This window comes from Thyridium curvatum, assembly GCF_004353045.1.
Source record: "Thyridium curvatum strain D216 chromosome Unknown NODE_105_length_127930_cov_85.615971, whole genome shotgun sequence".
Taxonomy (NCBI): Eukaryota; Fungi; Ascomycota; class Sordariomycetes; order Thyridiales; family Thyridiaceae; genus Thyridium; species Thyridium curvatum.
The window spans coordinates 81192-105744 of record NW_022156860.1 but is presented as its reverse complement, the minus strand read 5'-3'; the positions used below and the strand labels follow the sequence as shown (position 1 = coordinate 105744).

Below are 24553 nucleotides of genomic sequence, written 5' to 3'. Positions count from 1 at the left end.
GACCAAACGGAATGGTAAGCGGTGGAGAAGTGCAAGGATTGTGCTGACAGCAGCAGAAGAGAAAAGAGCAGACGTGATGCCCGGATGGCAACGTGCAACTTTGCACCTCGATCTAGTCATGCTCCGGCACGTTGACCATAGACCTTCCGCGTGAACCGTTCCAAGCCTCAATGGCTTCTATGAGCACTCGTGAGACGTCGTTTGAAAAGCCCATGCATGCTCACGACAGACACGAAGGACGGTGGACACGGAGGGGTCTCACACACAATCAGAGAGAGAGAGGAGAGGAGAGGAGAGAGGCCGTGTGGCAAGATGGAAGACAAAGGACGGACGGGGACTCATCGGCTGACGGCCCTCTTCTCTCGTCCTCAACAACAAGGGGTCCTTAGTAACGGTGGCCACGCAAACCTCGATACGGAGGCCTAGCCCCTCGTAAAAGATGGCCCGGGGACAAAAGCCAACGCAGGCCGGGATGTGAACGATGGGAGAGGAGAGAGTTCAATGTTGCAGGCGGAAGAAGATGGTGTGGGTGTGGTTGGAAAAAGGTTTCTAGTGAGCTTGTCAACTTGTCTAGGCCCGGCCGCTAGAGGAGAAAGAACTGGAGCGATTACTATGTAGCTACCTAGGTACCTACAGTTACCTAAGTTAGTGGACGAGTCCGTTGGAAACGGTGGACAAGGTGGGGAGGGGACATTCAGCAACTGCCCACCGCCACGGCGAAGTTGAATCTTCATCCATGTTCCTCCACTGTCCAGTCTCAATGCTATGTGCTGGACTATCGCGGGCGTTGATTGATCCGGCTCGATGAGCGAGTGCTACCCCAGCCTCCCGTGGTGTGTTACCTTCACACTATTGAATCTGCTGCTCGACCCGTGGACGGCACAAACATTCGCAGAAAAGCATCCGCCGCCCCGCGCAACCTCGGAATGCTGTCATCAGCAGATTGGTCGATGCGCGACACCGCCTGTTACCAGTTGGGCGAAATCTACGCCTATCCCTGACGGTGAGATGCAACGGTACTTGGAGAGAGAGCCCGCCTCCAGCCAAGCCAGCCTCACACTCGCACAGCTCTCTCCACGCTTCCCACCGTTTCTTTCGTCTTCATCAATCTCTCTCTGGCCGAGGAGAGGGGGCTTTGATGGCTTGACCTGCCCTGGTCAGTGCAATTGCTTGCCTAGCACCACGATTTCAGGCACAAATGCACTGTTGTCCTACAGACGATGAGTTCGAATATGGATAATTCTACATCCCAAGCACGACCTGCTTGCGGGTTGCCTTCCCAGGTCTTCGCCTAGGCTCGGCAAGGGCTGCATGCAGGAAGACAGGCGGTCACCGGCCGGGAAGAGGACCTTCTGCCTGTCCCTACCCTTTCCTTTTCCTCTCCTCCGTTCTCCCCAGCACCAAGCTCAAAAGCGACGAGGCTCTCCCCTGCTTCTCTGCCTTTGTTGCGTTGCAAGCCCGCCCACACCTACTCCACCTGGCTGCTTTGTTGGCCTGCCGTCTGCAGCACAAAAAGCATGCATCCTGCAAGCCAACGTGCTCACGACCCGGAGGTCCCCGCGAATCTCGATGTCAGACCTAGTGGTCAATGGTGCTGATGCTTATTCGCGCAGTGCTGCGTGCGTGTGTGTGCTGCACAGTACGTATGTGTGCGTCCCTCGTTGCCCCGGCCATACGAGCATCCCATCGTTCCACCCGCATCAATGTGCTTTTGCTGCACCTCGAGTCGGCTCGCTGTTACCGTAACACTCATCTTTTTTGCCGTTGCATGGCGACCTGCGATCGGCCAGGTACCTTCCCTATTGATGTGCTTCTCTGAGATGCAGCCAGCCATTGATGGCATGACCGCCGGAGTATCTCGACGGCTCTCCCTCTTCTCTCTAGAGTGCGACAAGCGGTCCATGAGATCGTCAAGCAAAGAGTTTTGGAAAAGGTCGCACAGAGATGCAGATGTTTTACACCCACGACTCAGGATCGTACAACCCCGTATCTTCCCTGTTTTGGTTTGATTAGAAAAGTGCAGCAGCCTGCCGATACATCCCATCATCGCCTGCTTGTGCTCATCGCTTCGCTGCCCGCAGTGGGAAGTTAGGCTACGTAGAAAGGGAGAAGCAGCTCTTGTACCTCTCTCTAAGATGACTGAGAAGGCTGCTCTCCTCGAGGAGCGGGGTCGATGCATTGAATGGTCATCAAGTCGCCTGCACTGCCTTGGTAGGCGGGTGGGAAAGGCAAACAATGCTCTCTACTGCGATGTTGCCTGGTCTAGGATAGCAGTCAGCCCAGTCAGTGTTACCTTGGCTCCGAAGCTCTGTGGTCCCTTCGGCTCACAATGGACAGTATTCCGCCGACCACCAGTATGTCTGCATGGCTTCTTGGGACCAATCACAAATGCAGGCATTCCAGGCCAAGCCATGGGTATCGGACACCCTCGCCACCATCTCTTGCACCCATAGCTGACTGAGTGCACAGAAGCTGACATTGGTGGGGACGCATCTGGGGGAGGGCCTTTCATGAAAGAGATGTGCAAGACATCCGATGGAGTTGCCCAGATAATCCTGCAAACATTGCGCTTCTGTTAGATCTAATGCTGGAGACGCCCATGACTGAGTCTTTGTTCAACGAGCACCTGGACCAGCATTTGCCACATTGGCTGTAGGAAGCGTTTCGCGATACTCGCCAACGAGGACTCGACATGAGGCTGAGACGGTCCTGTGCCATCCATACCTGACTCCCTCATCCTCCTTGGGCCCTACAGTCGCCAGCCCTTCAATTCATTCTTTTCCTCTCGTCATTTGTTCAAGGTCACTCTATGGAAGCTGCTTTTGGGGCATACAGCAAGTCCATGTTCTAGAATCTGGCATCGAAAAGGCCCGGCGGCATATAAGTTAAAGCTCTGCCGAGCCAGCGACACGCTTGAAAACCCACAGAATCTGTCACTTGACCGACTCTGTCAGTCCGGTCTGGATCTAAATGCGCCTTTATGACCATAACCTTTGGTTTCCATCATGAAATACTCGTGGTTGACAGGCGCTGCATTGGCGATTGTGGCGCCGGCATTGGCGCAACAAGGAAGATGGATCAAAGATCAAGTTAACGCGACAATGTGCTATTGGGAGCAACCACGAGGTTGGTCTTGAAATTCCATCCACAATACCGATCTAGGCAGCTTGCTTATCGTTATAGCCATGGTAATGCGCGATACACTATACATTGACGGAGGTGCGCTTTGGTGGCGCCCTGGCATGATCGACGGCTCTTATGGACAGCCCACGAACGATGGTTGGTAACGCACAATATCTGTCGCTTCGTATATAAACTGAACATGTCGCTATAGGGAATCCTCTGAGCTTAGTGTATCGGCTTAACTTCAGCCACCCTTTCAACACCACGCAGAATATCAGCGCGATCCTGGACACCTTATCCAAGACGGGCGGCGGCGGGGCAGGGAATAATATCGCCCCTACCTATCTCGATGGCGCGATGTTAGGCAATGACGCCGAGTGGTTTCTCTACGGGGGTGTTACGAGGAAGACCGATGCTTTTGAGCAAAGGCCTAGTACTGATATCCTCGAATACGAGGCCTTTGCGTATGGCGTTGACAACCTCGTCACTCCTGGCTTCTTGTTTCGATCTCTCACTGCCAACGTAACTCGCTATCTGGCGTATGGAGCCGGTGCAAATGCACCGTCCGAGAACAAGGCGTGGTACTTCTCGGGGATGCATTCTCCCACGTTTGAAGAGTTCTTCACCGTGGGCGCCAGGCCGGCGGCTACCAACGTGTCCAACACCCTCATTACCCTTGATATGACCAGGCAGGGGTTTGAAAGATGGACAAACGATACACTGACGGGCGGTGTCCAAGGACGAGCTAATCCTGAGCTCGTATGGGTCCCTGTTGGAAAGCAGGGGATACTCGTTGCCATTGGCGGAGTGGTCTACCCTGATTTCCTAGATACATCCGCAAAGTCGCCCAACAAGACGGGAAGCGAGTCAGAGAGCCCCAAGTTCTTGTCGACGATCGACATCTACGACGTAGCAAGCAAGAACTGGTATCAGCAAGAGACGACTGGCGGACCATCCACTGGTCTTACCAGGGGCTGTGCCGTCGTAGCTCCGGCGCAAGACAACTCCAGCTTCAATATATACTGGTATGGGGGGTACAGTGGTATCAGTGGGACTGACCCCTTCAGCGACGAAGTCTGGGTCCTCTCTCTTCCAAGTTTCGTATGGAAACGAATCTCCGAGGGCAAGCCAGGCCATGGGAGAGCCGGCCACAAATGTTTCCTGCCCTATCCGGACCAACTGATGGTAGTAGGCGGCTATCCGTCCAAGTCCACCAGCAACTGTGTCGATGGTGGCATCATACAATTCTTCAACTTGAACACGAATTCGTGGCAAACCTCCTACGATCCCGCCACATGGAGCAAATATGAAGTCCCAGAGGCGTTATACAAGGTTATCGGGGGCTCAAAGACGGGGGCCGCCACCATGACCACGCCGACGCCCTCGGGATGGACAAACGGCGATCTATCCAAGGTGTTCGCTTCGCCATACCCCTACTCGAAAATCAAGGCTTACTATCCATACCCATCTGTTGGTCCCGACAAGAACGCCACCAATCCCAACCTTCCCCAGAAGGACAACGGCTCAGGCGTGCCCAAGTTCCTACCGCCTCTTCTGGGCGTCATATGCGGCCTCATGCTGGTCACGGCCATTGCGGTGGGCATACTGCTCTACAGGCGCCGCAACCTTATCAAAAAGAACCCGAACCAGAGCGAGAGAGGCTCAGAAGACCCCGGCAACAGGATCATCTCGTGGATCCGCGGGCAGCCCACCGAGAAGGCAGCCACCACAACCACCTCTGACGAGGGGGGCCCTCCTCACACTCCGCCCATGAGCATGAGCACGCCGGACGGCCGCCCGACCCCCCACTCGGAACCGAGTGAGCTGCCTGATTCAATGGTCGCCGAGCTAGGCGGTAAGTGTCGTCAACCCACCCTCCAAACTTGTATTCACTACTTTAGCGAGACAAAAAGGGGGGGGCGAACATCTGCTGACATACACACGCCATGAACAGACACATCGACCCCCCTACCAGCGGAGCTCTCAGAGACGGGCCTGACGCCGGCCGAGATCGTCCAGCGGCACAGCCACTTCGCCCACGGCGGCGGCAACAGCCTCAACAACCCGTCCCAGTACTCCAACGTGACCCAGACCGACCACGCCAGCACCGTCAGCCGCTCGACCGGCGCGAACCCGCCCGCGGCGGCGGGCGGCGCGGTGGCGGGAGGAGGAGGGAGCACCGTCAGCGACCCGCGGCCCGACTCGCCGCCCCTGGGCGCCGCCGGTGGCAGGGGCGCGTCGGGCGTGTCCGGCGTCAGCGAGGGCGACCGCCAGCACCTCCGGCAGGTCAGCGACACGACCGTCGAGTCGGTGGCGCTGCGGGGCGGCGGCCTGCAGAGCGCGCCCGTGTCGCCCGAGCCGGAGCAGTCGTCCGTCTTTGGCACACTGACGACGACGCCCGGGATATCGCCCCCGTCGCCGGCGGCCGACGCCGAGGACTACCTGAGCGCGCGGCGGATCACGGAGACGAGCATGGGGCAGGGCTCGCCGCTGCCGTCGCCGCCGCTGCCGCTACCGCTACCGCAGGGCGGCAGGGGGGAGGTCCCTGGGCGGAAGAGTGCCTTCTATGAACACGACGGGGACGGCACGGACTTGAACAAGTGAAAAGGGGTGGTGGTGGTGGTGTCGGTAGTAGTTGATTTGAGTCGCAAGTTGTAATGTTTGTTCGCTGGTGAGGTAACGCCCATTATGTTGGCATTATCTTGATTTGATATGGTTCGAGTCTTTTTTGAATCTATGTAAAATCGGGGGGGGGGGGGGGGTCTGTTGAGTCCCCGAGAGCTCCATCTACTAGTATGTAATAATGATGATGCCACAAGCACCTGTCCTTCTCTATACGCTTCCAAGCATCGCTATTATATCTTCTCTCGACATTGAAGGGCCGCAAACACTTTGCTATAAACCCTCTATCCAGGAAGAGAAAAGAATTCCCACCCCTTTGAAACGCCAAATCTCATGCAGTAGTGAATCTAAATCGAAGTGTAGAAAAGAAGATCCAGGATGCCCATACGGGCTCAAAAAAGTCTTACGCAAAACGGACTGGGCAGAGAGGCGGTCATGACTGCCCCAAGGCCCGCTGCCGCTTGCCCCACTCCCTCGTCTCCTCGAGCTCCTTGCGCAGGATCTCGTTGAACTCGTCCGGGTTGTCGAGGTACAGGTGGTGGCCGGCCCGCTGGACGATGACGACCTTGGCGCTGCCGTTCTCGCGCCTCTTCTCCTCGGGCGTGCCGTGCAGCAGGGCCTGCAGGGCGCGCGCCTTGATCTTCTCCTCGGCCGCGAACCCGCCCGACACGTCCATCCAGTCCTTGTCGCCGTACATGAGGACGATGGGGAAGCCCGTCTCGCGGACCTCGGGCGCCGTCTCGGTCGCGGGCCGGACCACCTGCCGGCCGACGTTCTGGATGCGGTTGATGACGGGGCTGCGGGCGAAGGCGCCCGGGGCCAGCAGGTAGGGGAGCGCGTACTCGCCGCTGCCACGCTGGCGGAAGAGCGTGTACGAGTACGTGTGTAGCGCCTGCGCCTCCTCGGGCGGCAGGTGGTTGAAGCGCCGGGACGTCCAGCCCGAGACGAGCCGGGGTCCGAGCGGGCCGGCCGCGCGGACTAGGCTGAAGGGCGAGACGTTGGCGTCCCACAGCCAGACCAGCCACGGTGGGAGCGGCCGCCTCTGGGGCTTGCCGGTCTCCTCGGGTTTGCCCTTTGCGTTGAACAAGGTATTCTTGTCGCCGCCGCTGGCCTTGGTGTTGCCGTTAGCCTCGGGGGTTGTGATGCTCTCTTGGTCCTGAGTGAACTCGGCAGCCATGGTCGAATTCTCAGGCTCCGGCATGGCGGCATTGACGGCGAATGGATCTTCCGGGATGCCAACCGGCGAGGCAAGAATCAGCTTGTTCAAGTGTCCGGGGTATTTGAGCGCATAGGATACGGCAAGGTAACCCCCGAGCGAGTGGCCGAGCAGGGTGAACTTTTCGATCTTTTTGACCTTTCTCCACTCCTCGAGCGAGTCGACGAAGAAACTCTCGGCTTCGGCAATTTTGCCTGGCGCATCCTTGGCGTGGACCTTGAACGGCGGGCGAGAAGAGTTGCCCATGCCGAGCATGTCTAGGGCGTACAGCTTCCAGCCTTCCACCCTGCTCAAGCCCTCAAAGTTCTTGTAGAAGAAGCCCAGGCCTGCGCCGTAGCCGTGGAGCATGACAAGAGTGTCATCGACAGGCTCGCCGACCCGTTCTACCGAGTACTCGTTGAGGGCTCTGTTCTTGCCGGAGAGCGCAACCATCGAGGACCTCCATATCCGCTGGCCGAACGGGTCTCCGCTGTTGGCGCTGAGTAGACTGGAATTGGAGCCGGCGGTGGCTTCCTTGAGGTAAGGGATCATGGAGAGAACATTGCGCTCGGCGGCCGGCGAGGATATGCTCGTCCACTACATGATGTTTAGTTCATTCTGCTGGATCTTGAGGTGGGAACTCGCGCATGCAAACCCACCCATTGAGCGGCCGCTTCTTTGTAACCTAGGGGAAAGAAACCAGACATAGTGCGGCGAGGCGTCGACTGATCGCTGGATTCGCTGGATTGGTCCTGCTGCAGCCTCGCGCGCTGGGAAGCGAGCATTGGTTGTTGAGTTCGTTGAGAAACGGCAGCGTCCGGAGACGCGGCTGTAGCGTCGGCAGCCATTCTGGCGGCGCTGATTTGCTGGGCGACGGCGGCGAGACGGTTAAGGCTGGTTGTGGTGGGGTGGTCTCGTTTGGGTGTAAGAGCAGACGCAGCAATCCTTCGGAGCCTCGAGAGTGTAGACGAGGCAGCCAGCTGGCTTCTTATCATACCGGCGAGATGAAGGGGAGGGAACAGAGAAAGGAGTGTTGCGACTGGGAGAGTGTACTTCTTTATAAAACAATCAATCCGGAGTCATTGCGTCTTCGATTCTGCTTCGTCCTTCCTTCGCATTCGGGAAGTTTTAGCGGACTTGTCAAAGGCCAGCACATGAATGGTCAGCGTGCTGCGTGGCGTGGCCTCGTACCTCCGACACGTTGGGATTCATCGCCGTAGCGTGCCTCGTCTAGCGCCTGAGTGCCTGTACGATTGCCTGAAAATGGCCACAGATCGGACATAGGGTCCGCCCGAAACCCGCGGTCCTAGCACCATCCATTCTCACTGCTGGCATCACGTTGGGAACCGAGCTTTGGCTGACAAAGGCTAGCTAGGGCCGTAGCGGTACCAGTACCACGCTACAGGGCGATGACGTCTGGACTAATTCCCTTTTTTCGGTGCTGACAGGCGCAGTGAGCATCCACTAAAAACACAAGTTTCCGTCCTGCGGTGGACTTTGGCGGAGATAATCGACATACAATTCCGGACCATACACCTCAACCACAAATCGATGCAGTCAACCCGCAGCCAGCGCTCTCGGCAGTCCCGTCCACCCTTGCCCATGCGCATGTAGGAATCCATTGTAGGCGCGGACGGCAGCTGTCAAAAGAACCTTGGAAGTTAGGGTTTGTTCCGCGGCCGCCCGGCCCTTCCCTTCCCATCCCTGCAACCCCCGCGGCGGTCAAAACCTCACCACACACACACGACCCCGTCCACCGCCCGTCATGGCCGACCAGCTCGACTCCATCGTCAAGGGAGCTCCCGCGCCGGATCGCGATGTCCCCAGCCCCAAGGCTGGCACGCCGATCCAGAGCGCCACCAAGGCCGGCGACCCGCTGTCTCACACGCCAAGCTCTCCATCCATGGTCTACCTGAACCTTCTCATCCTCGAGGCATCCCTCCGAGCGCAGTACCTCGACCTCCGGGCTCGTCGCAGACACCACAGCTTCTTCCTGTCGCTGTTGACCCTCTGGATAGCTGGCTTTGGGTACGCGCTCTTCTTTGCGCCGAGAGAGGATGGGCGAGGAGTGGGAGGGTCAGTCTACTGGATGGTTGAGACGACAGAAAAGGTCTGCTTCATGGGCGGTGTCATCACCGCCCTGCTCGTCTGGGTCACTGGCATGTGGGAGCGTGGAGTGCGATGGCCGCGAAGGTGGTTTGCCATATCGAATAGGGGGCTCAGAGGCTTCAACTGCAAGCTGGTGGTTATGAAGCGACCTTGGTACGCCGAGACATTGGCAACAGTCGGCTGGTTCCTTACATATGGACTCTTCTCGAACACGGGCGGCTCTTCCTATCGACACGTCGAGCCCTCGATCTTGCGCGAGGTCGATAGGGAGCTCAACCTTTCCGCGACTTCGCACCCCACGCTTCCTATCACGGGACACGACGAGGAGAAGGGTGGTCGCGAGGAGGATCTTGCTCCGGGCGGAGACTACGTGAAGCTTCTTTTGCTCGCCAAGCCTTTCTCTCCGACATTTAGAGAAAACTGGGAGCTCTACAGGACGGAATACTGGGAGAGGGAGAATGAGAGGCGGGCCTTGATTCGGTCCAAACTGAAGGAGAGGGAGAAGCAGCTTCGCAAGCAGCAGAGTGTCTGGTTCTGGTGGCTCCCCTGGCAAAAGAGTGTCACTGAGAGACATCCTACCCCCGAGAGAACGACACCCCATCCTCGTCACGCCGCGATTGCGCACGAGCATAGGCGCAGCCGCAGCGGTAGTAGCCTGCGGCGCGGCAGTATGTCCAACACGTCCTCGCGGGCACCCACGCCCACAATCGAAGTGGACGAGTCTGGAGTTGCTCGGAAGGCCAGCAATGCCTCGAGCGGCTCCGAGAAGAGGAGAAAGAAGACGATGTCGGGATCCGGCCCCAGATCGATGAAGCGGCCAGGGATCGACTCGCGCTCCGTCACTCCAGAGATGTCTTCGCCTCTGGCTAAGGAGAGCAGCAGCTTGAGTAACACCTCCGTAGAGACTGGCCCTACGCCAGAGATGGAAAGTGGTAGCGGGAGGATGCTGCGGAACTCGGCCTCGAGATCTAGCTCCAGTGCTTAAGCAGCAGCGAAATATAGCCAGACTGGTAGCATCTCAATCAGAGGGCATGCTGATTCTGCACTTGTCCATATTCTCCTCTATCAGGCATCTATCAGTCAAGCAACCTATCTCATGTGAGCGTGTAATGGTATTTCCGTCCAAACAAAGCTCTGAACTGATCTCAAAAACGAGAGATTCGTCTCAAAAGAAGCAAGTAAGTCTGCCTAGGACTTTGAAAGTGGCCAATCCTTAGTCACCAGACCAGTCCGTAGGTGCTTGTTCATTGACACACCACCTAGGTAGATCTCTTTCAACTTGCTCATGCGACAGAAGCCCCGCCATCAGACGGTGAAATCGCTGAAGAGTCAAATCATCCATGTCACGGATCTCCCGATCAAGTGGGGTTTGGCTTGGAGTCCATGGATCTAGCCGCAGCTACCTCCTTCGCATGGTGCGCGCGAAAAGAGCCTAAATAGTGTTGGCTCGGTGGTGGTGATGAATGGGGGTGCGCTATGCGGCTGAGCTCCTCCACTTCCCATCAACCCCAAAAACAACGTCTCTCTCGAACCGCGAAATGAGCTCGCTCTCTTGCCCTTTGCCTACTCTTCAACCCCAACTCAGGCGCATTTCCTTTCACTAGTGCTCGGACAGAAAGGACCTCTTCAGACAACGCATGCACACCCTTCGTTCCCGCTGAGCTGAGCAGAAATGGCGCAGACCCCGCCCGGCGAGAATGCCTTTCTCCATCACCTGCACCAGCACACTCACCTCGCGGTCACCCGCGGCACCATCGCCAATGCACCCTACAGCTCGCGCCCGCCCAGCCCGCCGTACATCCACATCCCCTCGCTCATCGCCAGCGGCCAGACCTCCATGTCCATCGTGCCCAGCTTCACGGGCGTCGTCGACTCGACCCGGCTCACCGAGGCGGACCTGCGCATCATCACCCAGGATAAGATCCAGATCGCCCAGGACGCCTCGAGCAACTGGCGCTACGAGGCGCGCCGCGAGGCCCAGCCCATCCTCGACTTCCTGTACCTGGGGCCCTCCAGCGTCGCCAAGGACCGCGCCTTCCTGGAGGGGAACGGCATCACCATGCTCCTCGCCGTGCGCGACGCCCGCATGGCCCAGGCCCGCCTCATGAGCGTCGAGCGCACGGCGCAGGCCCTCGGCCTCGTGGCCGAGTACGTCGACGTCGCGGGCCCGCAGGAGATGATCCAGGCCCTGCCCCTCGCCGTCCAAAAGATCAACGACCACCTGCTCGACGTGTACCGCAGCCAGGCCGTGCAAATCGGCAGCGGCAGCGGCGGCAACGCCAATGCTAACGGCAACGGTAACGGCACCGCCAGCAACGGCCTCGAGGACGGCCAGATCGTCATCGACAACGCCACGTTTCGGCGCGGCAAGGTCCTCGTCTTCTGCGAGACGGGCAACGACCGCTCCGCCGCCATCGTGGCCGCCTACATCATGGCCGTCTTTGGCATGGACCTCGTGCGCACGCTGCAGTTCATCGGCCTGCAGCGCTTCTGCGCGACCTTTGACGACGAGACCAAGCACATGCTGCAGGCCTACGAGGACATCCTGGCCGCCCGGCGGGCCGTCTCGCGGGACATGGGCCAGGGCTTCAGCGTCGCGGGCAGCATCTCGTCCAGCGCTGCGGGCAGCGGCGGCAGGAACCCTTCCAAGAGGGGCATCGAGGAGACGATAGACGCAGGCGACGAGGATGAGGGTCAGGGCGGCCCGTTCGCCTTGGACAGGGATCGGTATACCGACCGGCCAGAGTTTGTGCCCTTTGCGGATGGAGATATCAACATGGAATGAGCTTCCATTATCTTTTAGACGATTGGAGGGGACGGACTGTAAGAGAAGAGCGGGTTTGGAGTTTTGGTGCGGAAGCAAGGATGTATTGTTTGGACATCCTTGTCTTCGGGATTGTGGCGTTGAATGCCGAAATATACCCCCTTTGTTTGTCTTTGTTCAACTTTCACTTCTCGGTATATATATCCCGAGACTTCATGGATCTGAAGGCAGATTCACCGTCAGGGTCCTTAAAGTAGATACTATACATAGCTAGCTGCCTCGGCTAGATAATAGAGTCGCCGAGGGGAAACTTTCCGTCTTGACTATATTCAATTATATCGCATACCTTCATCCCATGTTCTGGTGGCCCGGCCCACGGCACTCACAGTTGACCCGTGGCGGGCTTGCATAGAAGGCAGCTTACGTGTAGTGAATGAGCCCAGGACTTGTATCTTGATCCCCAAAGGAAGAAGTAGGACGACGGTCAGTCAAACAGACGCCGTTGAGGCCTTTACGTTCTGGTGACTTGTTCCCATTCTCAAGGACTGGACGAGGAGTTGGTGGCGACTAAGAAGAGCTCAGCGCGCGCAACACCTTTCATTCACTCGCTCGATATTCACTTCGAGTCCCAGCCACCACAGCAACACGTAAACAAGAACGCTTCACCCACGTTGCGTAGATCGTTTCTATCCTTTATAAAGCGCGCTCGCTCACTTCTCGATCACTCAGCTTTTCTCCTCCTCATCCACCCATCACTCATCCTCCAACCTCATCAACGCAACCTCAAGACCACCACCACCGCCTGAACACTCGCGTAGCCCAGTCTTCATCGCAACTCCAACTCAGCCAGACAGACCCCAAGGTCAAAGATGGTCGGTCTTCGGCCCAGAACAACCCTCGCCCGTCCAGCTCGGTACGCCGAGATCGACGAGCCCGTCAACATCCGCCCTCGCTTCGCCCACCAAGACGTCCGATTCAACCCCGAGCTCGGCGCGTCAGCGCCCTTCCCATCCCTCGCGTGGAACGACCGCCGCCAGCACCCGAACGATGCCCTCATGCATTTCTGCCGCGACGTGCGGGACATCATCAACCCTCGCAACTTCGGGCCCCCCGCTGCCAACGCTGCCGCCGCATCGTCCGATGACGAATATGATGATGATGATGATGATGGTGATAGTGATAGGGACTCGCCTCCCTGTCAGCCGATAGAGCCCACCATCCGCGACGCGGAGGAGTTCGTCAAGGACTTCATCAACGGCGCCGCCGACGATCTCCACACCCAGTACGCGATCTGGAAGAAGGAATACACCCAGAAGGCAGTCGCCGCGGTTCTGGGTGAGGGTGACGTGGAACTACAGCCGCCTCGTCACCAGGCTGCTGTCGTCTCGCTCGGTGATCGGCGCATGCAGGATGGAATGTTCGACAATGTCGACTTTGGCTCTTCTGATGATGAGAGCGTTGACGCATATGATGTAAGTCGACCCTAGATCATCTCCCTCCAAGGAAACTTCAGCCCCCCTTGCTGACAAAGCTCATTCTCAGGAACTGGTCAAAGAGCCTGTCCCTCCCGTCGACTCTTGGGCCCAGCTGCCCGACCACATGAAGCTGGTAGTGATGTATCAGATGGCGGGCCCTACCATGTCTGTTTAGGAGGCAGCACATGCACTGGGTCTCTCCAACGCGGAGATGACGCATCTGATCGAGCTCTACGGCATCGAGGTCGGCAAATATTCCCGGTTCCAGGAGTACATGGGCTGTGTCGCCCGAGGGGAGCCGTGCTACGCGACCGACCTGTCCAGCGTGATCGGTGGGCCGCAGTACCTGACGGCTCGGATTATCGACATTGAAATCCGACAGGCCGTCCAGTTCGCCGCCTCGCGCGGCGTTGACCTGGGATTCAAGGCCTTGAGGGGCTGGGAATTCGAGCCGCCCTCTGGCTACATCGGTTGCCAGCTCATGGATCCGGCTGCTGCAGGACGTCACCGCTACGAAGATAGGACGACGGCCTTCGTTCCCGAAGCAGGACAGCTCGTCCAGGTTCAGAATCAGCGCCTTGCACCTGCTGCCCGGGGAGAGCCCGCCTTTGCGCCCGCGCAGGCCATCCGCTTTCTGCTCGATGGCAACCCCAACGCCGGCGCCAGCACAGCTTCGATCGAAAACCCGCTAGGCCTGCCCGAGCGGCCACGCAACATCCACATGGACGGTCTTGGAACCCTTACCGGCGGCGGCCAGCATGTCATGTACAACGACGGGCGTGGAGGCAGCAGCAACATGACCGAAGAGGTGAGTGCAAGGCCCAATGGGCAGCGGAGAGCATAGGCGATAGTTCTCGGCGCTAACTCGACATCGAAGCAGCCGGCACACGACCTGGGCAAGCCGCCCGCTGTCCAGATTTCGGCATCTACCAATGGTCGGAGCCACAGCGTTGTCCCGGACGGCGAGAGAGAGGATGCGGTGGACCTTATACAGCTGCCCCCTTTAACCAATACCCCCGGACCCGCTGGTACTCGGACACGACACGCAAGCCATGCCCAGCATCCCACCCCCTCAGCCAGCAGTGAGTACGGCTATGATGCCATGGAGGTCGAGACCGTCCAGCTCAGCCAGCCACTTAACCAGGATCAGGACCAGCACATGGTTGAAGACGAGGAGGCAGCTCTTCAACCGCTGAATGTCGAAGGAGAGAGCGAGCTTGCCTTTGGCCAGGCTCCGGGCCCTCAAATGGGCCCATCGCAGACGGAATATATCTATGAACCATGTGGCGAGGGTCATGAGAACCGCAATGACCGCAACCAGGACAAGGAGATCGGAGTCAAGGAGAGGCCGGGTGATATCGCCGCGGACACCAGTCAGCCAGCTCCTTCTCGACGGAAAAGAAAGGCTGACGACTCTCCTGAGGGCCAGTCTCCTCTCAAGAAACCGACGCGAGGCGATTCGGTGGCTGAACCGGGAAGCGATGCTGAACAGCCTGAGCCTGAGGCAGAGTGCGATCCCAAGGGGGCAGAGGCGCAAGGAGCTGCAGCCAGCCCGGACGCAGACAGTAGCAGCCTTGACGATCTCCCATGGTGGAAGATTAACCTCGCCAAATCTATCAAAGGCATGATGAAGAAGGGTGGCTGAATATGTCGTGCGAGTGTGTGTACATTACTTGGAATGGGGCCGGCTTTGCTGTTCTGTACTTTAACCTCCGGCCGGTGGGGGACTCATGATTGGGAAGGCTGGTGAACTGTTGGCATGGGCGGTGATCATTTGTCTAGTGAGGCAGGAACAACCAAGTCTGATTTGATATGACACGATGAGGCAGATGAGTGAGAGCAGAAACGAGACAGACACCGACAGCAATTAGAAATGCGTAGAACTCATAGTCTGTGATCAAATCTTCCCTTCATATGTCTCGTGTGCAAGGGTCTGTTATTCCAGAATGTCCACCAACTTAGCAGCTTTCATGATCATGAGCAGGCGATAGAGTTAACAGTATTGTATAAAGGACTCTATCATATAGGACATGGAAAAGAAAAACGCATGCGTGATATCCTGCAAATACACCAACTCCCTAGCTCAAAATGCTGATCGGGCAGACACACATGAAAACGCACCAACAAAGAGCAGACAAGGGGACAAGGAAAGCGGAAAGGGAAACATAGAACAGTAAAAATTAGTATGTATGATACCACCGATGCGTTTCGTCGCTTGCCCCCCTGCTCCCTCATCTGGCGGCGTCCGTACCCAAGGCGCGCCGCTCAGAGTTGATCGAGATACAATCTCTCGTGTTCTCAAACGGGCAGTGGCATTACCATATGATTGCCACACGCAAGGAAATTTTATACAGACCGACTCTATAGGGTAACCGGCATTCTTTGATCCAGCCCAGACTCCTGAAGAACAATCATGGCCACTGCGGGCTTCAACTCTTTCCAACGATTAATCAACCACCCCGCGTGTCTCAGTCCACCTTGGCACCGTTGGCACTGGTGCCCAGTATCGGGGCCTTGAACTCCCTGCCGTCCAGGTTACTATCGAGGCGGAAGTGGCCTCGCGTACGCCTGAGCCGACCCCTGAACCAGGATGCGCATCCTAATGACAGACCCAGGACGCAGCCAATGGTCAAGAAGGGGTGCTCCGAGAAAGTCACACGCATATCGAAGAAGATCTTCTCGAAGCTGGAGATGGTCAGCTTGGGCTTGATCTTTGGCGGCGACTGCGTGACTTTGTTGATGGTCTCAAGAATAGAGGTTCTGGAAGGCAGAATGGAGTTTCCGGTGATGGTCTGGTCCCAGTAGCGGCGGTTCTGTTCCAATCAGTTAGTGCAGGTCTTCCAGGTCAGAAAACGGACAAGATCTTACATCTTCGTCATTGATAATGACCCGATCTCCATCCTTGACGTCGATGCCATAAGTGGTGCGGATCCAGCGCTGCCAGAAAACGCCGTCAACCCAGGCAAAGCCAACCTCTTTCTTCTCGGACCTATCCATGTTGATTCGTATGCTCTTAGCGGCTCGGAGAGCTCGTTGGTCGTTTCGGTCTTCGGCTTCCTCGATTCGGAGTTGTTTTGCATCGCGCAGCTCCTGGCGTTCCAGCTGGAAAAGCTGGATCTGCTTGTCCATCCACTCGTTGGCAGCACTTTTCATCTCACGCCGGGCTCCCAGGAAGGCGTCCTGATCCTCCCGGTTCAGGATGCCCAGAACGACAATCTTGCCATCCATGATCTCGCGGGCGTTGGAAGCGGTCATCTCTGGTACTATCGGGAGCCAGACGGATTTCATCCAAGAGAGGACTCGGTTGTTGTCGCGCATTTCATTGGGAGTAAGCGGAGTATAGTAGGTCGGCCGCCCTTCCCTTGCGACAAGCAGTCTCGGCCATGTGGTGATCTTGAAACGCTCGTATAGAGCAGGGTCCTTGGTCTTGACGAGCTTCGCGCGGCCGATGAGGCTCAGAGGCAGGCGTTCCAAAGCCATGAAATCCTCGCCCGTTGTGGCATGATCGTAGAAATAGACAAAGATGACCTCCTCTTTCTCCTCGAGCGCCTTGAAGGAGGCCTCATCGACATCTTGCACGCCAGCAGTAATGTCAATAGCTTTCTCGGCGTACTGAACGAAATCACCGAGGCCTCGAAGCCCATCGTATTCGACACGCTCGCCACCCTTGAAGAAAAGAATTGTCGGGTAACCATGAAGACGAGCATCCTTGCACAATCGTTGCTCCGCCTCGCAGTTGACCTCTCCAATGTTCAGCCTGCCCTTCATCTCCTTGGCCAGTTGCTGCCAGTTCGATGCCATAGCCTGACAGTGATGGCACCAAGGCGCATAGAATTTGATGAACCAAGACTCCTGGGTCATGGTGACCATGGTTTGGAAGGTCTCGGCGGTCAAGGGTACAGAAGTACCGAGGGGGTTGGGCGTAACGGCAGGCTTCGTCGGCTTCTTGGGGGTGACTCGGTCAGGCACAGCAGCCGCCTTCTTGGCTGCAGTGGCCTCCTTAGCAGCAGGCGATGCTTTGGCGGCAGCAGACGCATGGGCGGCAGGTGACTGCTTCGCAGCAGGGGATGCCTTTGCGGCGGCAGGCTCCGACTTGGCTGGGGTTTTCGCGTCCCCTGACGGAGTGGGTTTGCCCTTGGCGCCTGGTTCGGGGAGAACAACCTCAGCAGGCCGGCTTCCTGGCTTCTGCTCTTCAAGAGCTTTCTCGATCATGCCGCTAAGCACACTCATGTTCTTGGCGCCTTTCGCGATTTCGATGGCCTCCCCCTTCTTGTACAAGACAGTCGTAGGGTACGACATCACACCATGGTCGCTGCACAGATCATAATAGGCGATACAATTGATCATGGCGAACCGGAAGTCGTAGTAATCGGTGAAGGTCTCGGATTCTGATGGCTTCGAGGTGTAGTAGAATTCGTACAAGGTTTGATACGTGGGTGCAAAGTCTATGCAGTGAGGGCACCACGGACTATGGTCTTGTTAGTCACTCGCTATCTGCATGTTTGGGAGACCGTGTCCCTACTCACCTGTAGTGCTTGACCATCAATAATGAGGTCGAGTTGGCGACCTTTGCAAAGTTGTCGGGGCTCAACTCCAACAGCGGGGGAACCTTCTGGGCATCGAAGTATGTGTTCTCCCTCGTCGGGTCATCCTCGACCAAGTCATCGCTCGCTGCGAGACCCAGAACGGCGGCGCTGAGCCATAATGAAAGTGTCGAAAGCCTCATAGTGTTTGCAGCGCGATTGTCACACTGCCCAAAGTGCGATCGAGAGCAACTCCCTACCGTGGCCTAGCGGTCCACGTCGGAGAAGACTGATGAATCAACAGTGGGTGTACGGCGATACGGCGATTTGAGAGCAAATGAATCCGTGTGTACGACCGATTCGCAGACCGGAATGTCGGCGTGGCTCACGTCCGCAATGGCTCAGACTTGGAGGGTTGTGCTACCGGGACATAGAGGCCGGGATTGATTCGTCGCGGTCAAGAGGGATCGTCGCGAAAATGGCAACGAGAGTGGACAGGAGCCCGAGTGTGATCGCACTCTTCGGCCAAGGGGAGAGTTTGGCCGGCAGTTGGTGATCGAATTTGTTGAAGATGTTGGAGGGTCTCGCTTTGGCAGGGAAGACGGACGGCCACGCAACAAGAAAGCGGCAATGGTCAATCAGGAGGTGCAGGCCTGTCCAAGCTTGGCTCTTGGCTCAGGAACAGGCCTCGAACCAATCCAATTTGTCGACTCTCAGATAGCGCACTGTGTATCTTACCCACTTTGACGGTACGGAGTCAGGGGGTTTTGTAGCGAAAAGGAGATGAACAGGGATCCGACATGCAGCCAAGAGTCACCAAATCTTGCTCATTAGCGGCAAATCTTGCGCGCTAGCGGTACAGTGCGGATGCTTCCAATACTTAATCTTCCTCAGTCGAACTTGGGTGATCCATGAAGGGCCTGCTTTTTGGACTGCATCAATGGATGGACTGTTTCGCAAACATAAGTACATCAACTTCTCAAGAAGCATTCTTAGTCGTCGACAGTTGGGTGTAATAAATAAATACACGTACCTATAATTTGATCATTGGCTTGGCTGGTCGAACTGCGATATCAGTTCTTTCACGCAATGATACATGCGTTTTGAAATGAGTGGACTCCGTAGCAGCTCCTCCATGAAGTACATTCAAACATTCAAATGGGGTAAAATGGCGAGCGTTGTCTTCAGACTTCAAATAACACGAGGAGTGCTACATGATGGGCATGCTGTTCTGAGAGGCCTCAGATGCCGCCGATTGCCTCAGAAAATCATTTGATGATCCAGAATATGCTCACCCGCGACATTTCTGTCATTTCTGTTTTCTGCAACGTTTTATCCCAAGACAACTTTCACTCTACACTACCGAAGCAGGCACGTTGGAAGACATTTGACCTAGCTACCTGCCAACTCCTGTCCATTTCCTCAACTTCAGACCAACAACCACCAATCTCTTTGACTTCCATTCTACTACCCTCGGTACCTATACTAAGTACTCATCGAGACGCGCTGAGCTTCAAGCCTCACACGCTTGATGAATCTTTTTTTACGCATATGCTCATGTATCGACAGAGCCTAGAATCGCGGTCCGGGACAAATGGATCAACCACCGAAGCGCCGGGTTGCCAGCGGGCAGGAGGAAGAAGAGAGCCCGCAGCCTAGTAGTGATCGTAGTCCTGCTCTACGCTCACTCAGTCACCCTATCAGTCCTCCAAGAAAAAGAGCTAGGCTGGCGCCCGAGGCTGGCGGACAAGCTGGTTTCAGTCCATCACCCAATCCTCAAATCATCCGGTCTCCAGTACAATTGACTCGGATCCGAGACTTGCCTCCAGAAGCCAATGTCGACACAGTCACTCTCAAGGACATCTTGGGTGATCCTCTCATCGCTGAATGTTGGGAGTTCAATTTTCTCCACGATGTCGACTTCCTTATGGGCGCCTTCGACGAAGACGTCCGCCATCTCGTCAAGGTCCACATTGTCCATGGTTTCTGGAAGCGCGAGGATCCAAGTCGAGCCATGCTCATCGAACAAGCTAGCAATTACAAGAATGTCGAGCTCCATACGGCGTTCATGCCCGAAATGTTCGGCACACACCACTCCAAGATGATGGTTCTCCTGCGCCATGATGATACAGCACAAGTGGTCATTCATACAGCGAACATGATTCCTCGCGACTGGAGAAACCTCACGCAGGGGATGTGGCGATCACCACTTTTGCCCTTGGAGACAGGCGGGACTGAGAAACCCCAGGCGACATCACCCTTCGGCAGTGGCGAAAAGTTCAAGATTGACTTGCTGAACTATCTCCGGGCGTACGATGTGAGAAGACCAACGTGCAGGTCGTTGGTCGACCAACTGAAGAAACACGATTTCTCTGCCATCAAGGCTGCTCTGGTAGCAAGCGTCCCTGGCAAACACAGCACCAGGGATGACTCCCCTACCCGGTGGGGATGGGCTGCCGTGAAGCAATGTCTCCGGTCTGTTCCTGTTCAAGGGGGCAGATCTGAGATCGTCGTTCAAGTATCCTCGATAGCAACTCTGGGGCCGACGGATAACTGGGTCAAGAAGACCATGTTTGGTGCTCTGAGCGCGGGGAAGGGTCTCCCAGCCACACAGCCGACATTCAAGGCTGTGTTCCCGACGGCGGACGAGATACGACGATCTTTAGATGGCTATGAATCGGGAGGATCAATTCATACCAAGATAGACTCACCTCAGCAGGTCAAGCAACTTGCATATCTGAAGCCGATGTTCCACCATTGGGCCAACGACGCACCTGAAGGCGGCAGTGAGTCCCTTCCAGTCCAAACATCGATGAGTCCTTTGGTTTCCTTGCTGACCAGACCTTCCTGATTAGACCTAAAAAGAGATGTCCTCCTACAAGAGGCGGGCCGCAAGAGAGCAGCGCCACACATCAAGACCTATGTCAGGTATGGCGAGAAGGGCATTGACTGGGCTCTTTTAACGTCGGCGAACCTGTCCAAGCAGGCATGGGGAGACAATGAGAACACCGGCTCCGGAGAGGTACGCATTGCTTCCTGGGAAATCGGCGTCCTGGTCTGGCCTTCGCTCTTTGCGGATGGAGCACGGATGATCCCTACCTTCCAGACGGATATCCCGTCGGCGGACGATGAGCCCGGTAGTGCGCCCATAGTTGGCTTCCGGCTGCCATATAACCTGCCGCTCCAGCCTTACGGTGCCAACGAGAAACCTTGGGTTGCAACGGCCTCCTACGCTGAGCCAGATTGGAAGGGACAGACATGGTAAACCTGGCGGGATGAGTCGCATATCCTAGACCATAAAGGATTGGGAACGGGAGAGCAACGGGAGCTTATTACTCATGTATATTTATCTTGATACCCACGAATTGCTAGGTCGAATGAGGGGCTACCGGTCAAGGGTAGCATGTGAAAGACAACCGCACCACGTGTATACGTCTCTTCTTCCAATCATCAAAAGCGTGATTCGTATTCATAGTACCTGCCCGGCCTCCCTTGACGCCCCCTTAGTTCCCGACAGCCTCGGGCTCCTTGTTGGCGTCGAAGCCGTAGGTCTGCTTCATGCTCTCGATCTTGGCAACGTACTTCTCCTGCGCCTGCTCGGGGGTGATGCCCTCGTCGACGAGCTTCTGCCAGGCGTTCTTCTTGGCCTTGCCCTGCAATTACACACCGTATCAGTCCGCGGATCTTGGCAACGGCGAGCCTTTGGTCTAATGGAAGGGGTTGAGTGTACCTTGAGGTCGAACATGCCGGGGGCGGGGGCCTTGGTGATGTCCTCACCGTTCGCGATCTTGAAGAGACCTAAGAGGGAGAAGTTTCAGTATTTCCAAGGGTGCAGCCTAGGTGCAGGAAGCGAGCTCGTGCGGTCGGTCCTGCGGGGGGGTGAAGCTCACCGTAGATCTCGAGGAGGTCCTCGTTGCTGGGCTTCGAGGTAAGCTTCTTGGAGTCAATGACTGCCTGCTTGAACGCGTCGCTCTGAGCTGCCATTTTGAAGGATGTGACGGTCTACGGGAATTTGTCTAGGATCTGGCAAGGGGAGAAAGGCAAAGTCTGCGCAACGTTTGCTTGGAAGAAAGATCGTGAGTTGTCGTGTGTCCAATTGTTGAGTTGCGGGTTTCCAAGCGTTGAGAGGGGTGGACGAATGGAGCTACGTAGTGCTCGCTTGGCGGGGTATCGGTGAGCTGTGTCCATTTCTCCAGCTTGTTCAGGTGCTCCTGCGCGTCAGACCGAGGCAAACCGCCTTCCTGATTCATTCAATCCAGGCAGGTAAAAGCTGAAGAGCACCGGTCCGATCCCGCTTCAGCCAAGTGCATTTTCGTCTACAGGAACAAGGCACAATTCGAATATCATCACGACAACCACCACCTCTCACTCTGTCTCAAGCTTTTTTTGTTAGGCCGGGAAAACGCCAGCACCAAGACTGAGGATTTGCTGCTTCGGTCCCGAATGATGGGTCTCTCATCTTGCACAATACACTCAGCTCAGAGACCGGCAATGTTTGGTATGGGTAGCTCAGTATATGTACTCCAGGGCACTCCGGTCAGCGGGCTCAATCTGCTCCGACATTACAACTACAGGGCTGCTGTTTCATGCTCGACGCAGGGTGAACAGGATCAGGCGGATCTTATCAGCGCCGACTGACCGACTTTGCATACCTAACTCTTAGCTAACTACGTGAAAAGACCAATGCTTTGAAATCCATCACTAGCTACCTACCAAGCGCTGGTCGAAGCGGCTGGCCCGGGACCGAAGAGTTGTCTAGCCCAGATTCATCTGATTCGCATAGCGCCGAAACTGCCTGTCTCGTCCCAGGCTAGGCCCCTTGCGGCTTGTAAGCAACCCCTGGCGCGCCTGCACTGCCGCATGGGGGAAGAGGTGGATGGCACTTGCAAGACAAAACAGCACTGGAGCTTCTGGAGCTTGACTGAAGCTTGCGTTGTCCGGGAACACCTCATCCACCCGGGGAGGTACCTCGAGCTCGTCCCGTAAGAAAGTCAGAGCTTCCCCAACCTGAATCCGAAACGTCGGACATCCTGTATGGCACGCAATTATTTGCAAATTTTAAATTCTTGTTTCTTGACCTTGTTCTTGCTCCTACAAAATTCCTTGCACGTTTCCAAGACTCTTGTAAAATACCTAATCTAACATCCCTAAACACCCACCAGTCCATACAGACCCTAGTCTACTGTTTACTCTCGCGGCCATGTCTAAGACGGTCGTCATCTTGGGAGGCTCATACGCCGGCCTTCACATTGCACACGCACTCTTGAAGAATGAAAAGGACCTGAAGGTCGTTCTGGTATCAAAGGTAAATACAAACACAGTCCAACTTGGCACCTGTTTTGTCGCGGTGACCAGAGGGTAATCCACCTGGTCATGCCATGTTGCTGGCCAATACGGAAACTCCCGTGCCTAATGACCAGAGAGATGCGATGACCTGGTCACAAAATCCCAGATCAGCTGACAATCGACCACAGAACAGCCACTTCTACTGGAACATTGCCTCCGTGCGAGCCATCATCCCAGGCATTATCAAGGATGAGGAGCTCTTCGGCTCCATCGAGAAGGCCCTGAGCCGGTACCCCAAGGACCGGTACGAGTTCATCGTCGGCGGTGCCACCGCCTCAGACTTCGCCGCCAAGACGGTGACCGTCACCACCAAGGACGGCGCCGAGAAGCAGCTGTCCTACGACCACCTCGTGCTCGCCACGGGCGCCCGCTGCGCCGGCGCCGAGAGCGTCCCCTGGAAGGCGGCGGGCACGTACGAGGAGGCCGTCGAGCTCCTGCACGCGACGCAGGAGCGCGTCAAGGCCGCCGGGCACTTCGTCGTCGCGGGCGCGGGCTCCACGGGCGTCGAGGCCGCGGCCGAGCTGGGCTTCGAGTACGGCAAGGACCGCGAGGTGGTGCTCCTGTGCTCCGACAGGGAGGTCCTCGGCGGCGACAGCATCGCGAGTAACGCTCTGGCCGAGCTCAAGAAGCTCAACGTCAAGGTGCGCACCGAGGCCCGCGTCGAGAGCGCCGCCAGGCTGCCCGACGGCAAGACGGAGATCAAGCTCGCCGGCGGCGGCGACCCCATCGTCACGGACGTCTACCTGCCTACTTTCGGCCTGGCGCCCAACTCGGAGTTTGTCGACGCCAAGTACCTGACGGACAAGAAGTACGCCAGCATCGACGCCGAGTACCGCGTCAAGGGCGCCGAGAACGTCTGGGCCGCCGGAGACATCGTCTCCCAGCCCAGAGCCGGCTTCATGATCACTCAGAAACAGGTAAGAGTGCTTCCAGTCCCGCGTTCCCATGAATGATAAGGCCGAAAAAGGCCAAAAAAAAACGGGATTTATTGACTTGGAATACTGGCAGGCTGCGGGAGTTGCCAAGAACATTGGCCTTGTTGCCAGCGGCAAGCAGCCCACGCCCGTCAAGCTGCTGCCCTTTGACATCTACGCTGTCGCCACCGGGCGCAGCAGGGGTGCCGGCCGTGCGGGCAGCGTCAAGCTCTTGTCCTTCATGGTGTACATGGCAAAGGGCAAGACCCTGGCCGTCGAGAGAATGGCCGGCTACATTGATGGATCGGTTGCTTAGGCGGCGGACCAGCAGGGCGGCGATCAGACGACGAGATGGCGAGACAGGGGTATGCGAGGTGGTCAATTCTCTCGATGATGATGGCGGGTTTTGTTTTCAGAGAGAAGGTAATCGAATGAAGGAGCTGCAGGACGTTAATACCCCGATTGTTTTAGCGCAGTGTATT

The 24553-nt window shown here is 56.7% G+C and overlaps 9 protein-coding genes across 9 annotated transcripts; 6 read left to right on the top strand and 3 right to left on the bottom strand.

The window, feature by feature from the left end:
• Positions 1-3005: 3005 nt before the first annotated feature.
• On the top strand, positions 3006-5727 carry E0L32_011408 (uncharacterized protein; the record flags this gene model as incomplete). Its single annotated transcript, XM_031134134.1, has 4 exons — positions 3006-3126; positions 3184-3279; positions 3335-4978; positions 5078-5727. 4 exons carry the CDS (start codon positions 3006-3008, stop codon positions 5725-5727), a joined length of 2511 nt encoding a protein of 836 aa, XP_031000641.1.
• Positions 5728-6178: 451 nt separating this feature from the next.
• On the bottom strand, positions 6179-7935 carry E0L32_011407 (uncharacterized protein; the record flags this gene model as incomplete). Its single annotated transcript, XM_031134133.1, has 2 exons — positions 6179-7537; positions 7600-7935. 2 exons carry the CDS (start codon positions 7933-7935, stop codon positions 6179-6181), a joined length of 1695 nt encoding a protein of 564 aa, XP_031000640.1.
• A 770-nt stretch (positions 7936-8705) lies between these two features.
• Positions 8706-10034, top strand: E0L32_011406 (uncharacterized protein; the record flags this gene model as incomplete). The annotated part of the gene is made up of 1 exon (XM_031134132.1): positions 8706-10034. One exon carries the CDS (start codon positions 8706-8708, stop codon positions 10032-10034), a length of 1329 nt encoding a protein of 442 aa, XP_031000639.1.
• Positions 10035-10721: 687 nt separating this feature from the next.
• E0L32_011405 (uncharacterized protein) lies at positions 10722-11834 on the top strand (the record flags this gene model as incomplete). The annotated part of the gene is made up of 1 exon (XM_031134131.1): positions 10722-11834. One exon carries the CDS (start codon positions 10722-10724, stop codon positions 11832-11834), a length of 1113 nt encoding a protein of 370 aa, XP_031000638.1.
• An 848-nt stretch (positions 11835-12682) lies between these two features.
• Positions 12683-14933, top strand: E0L32_011404 (uncharacterized protein; the record flags this gene model as incomplete). Its single annotated transcript, XM_031134130.1, has 3 exons — positions 12683-13285; positions 13464-14096; positions 14166-14933. 3 exons carry the CDS (start codon positions 12683-12685, stop codon positions 14931-14933), a joined length of 2004 nt encoding a protein of 667 aa, XP_031000637.1.
• Positions 14934-15756: 823 nt separating this feature from the next.
• Positions 15757-18014, bottom strand: E0L32_011403 (uncharacterized protein; the record flags this gene model as incomplete). The annotated part of the gene is made up of 3 exons (XM_031134129.1): positions 15757-16101; positions 16157-17756; positions 17815-18014. 3 exons carry the CDS (start codon positions 18012-18014, stop codon positions 15757-15759), a joined length of 2145 nt encoding a protein of 714 aa, XP_031000636.1.
• A 1391-nt stretch (positions 18015-19405) lies between these two features.
• Positions 19406-21076, top strand: E0L32_011402 (uncharacterized protein; the record flags this gene model as incomplete). Its single annotated transcript, XM_031134128.1, has 2 exons — positions 19406-20597; positions 20667-21076. The coding sequence occupies 2 exons, from the start codon at positions 19406-19408 to the stop codon at positions 21074-21076; spliced, it is 1602 nt and encodes a 533-aa protein (XP_031000635.1).
• Positions 21077-21314: 238 nt separating this feature from the next.
• E0L32_011401 (uncharacterized protein) lies at positions 21315-21795 on the bottom strand (the record flags this gene model as incomplete). The annotated part of the gene is made up of 3 exons (XM_031134127.1): positions 21315-21464; positions 21542-21609; positions 21702-21795. The coding sequence occupies 3 exons, from the start codon at positions 21793-21795 to the stop codon at positions 21315-21317; spliced, it is 312 nt and encodes a 103-aa protein (XP_031000634.1).
• A 1216-nt stretch (positions 21796-23011) lies between these two features.
• Positions 23012-24387, top strand: E0L32_011400 (uncharacterized protein; the record flags this gene model as incomplete). The annotated part of the gene is made up of 3 exons (XM_031134125.1): positions 23012-23116; positions 23286-24074; positions 24166-24387. 3 exons carry the CDS (start codon positions 23012-23014, stop codon positions 24385-24387), a joined length of 1116 nt encoding a protein of 371 aa, XP_031000633.1.
• Positions 24388-24553: the final 166 nt, after the last annotated feature.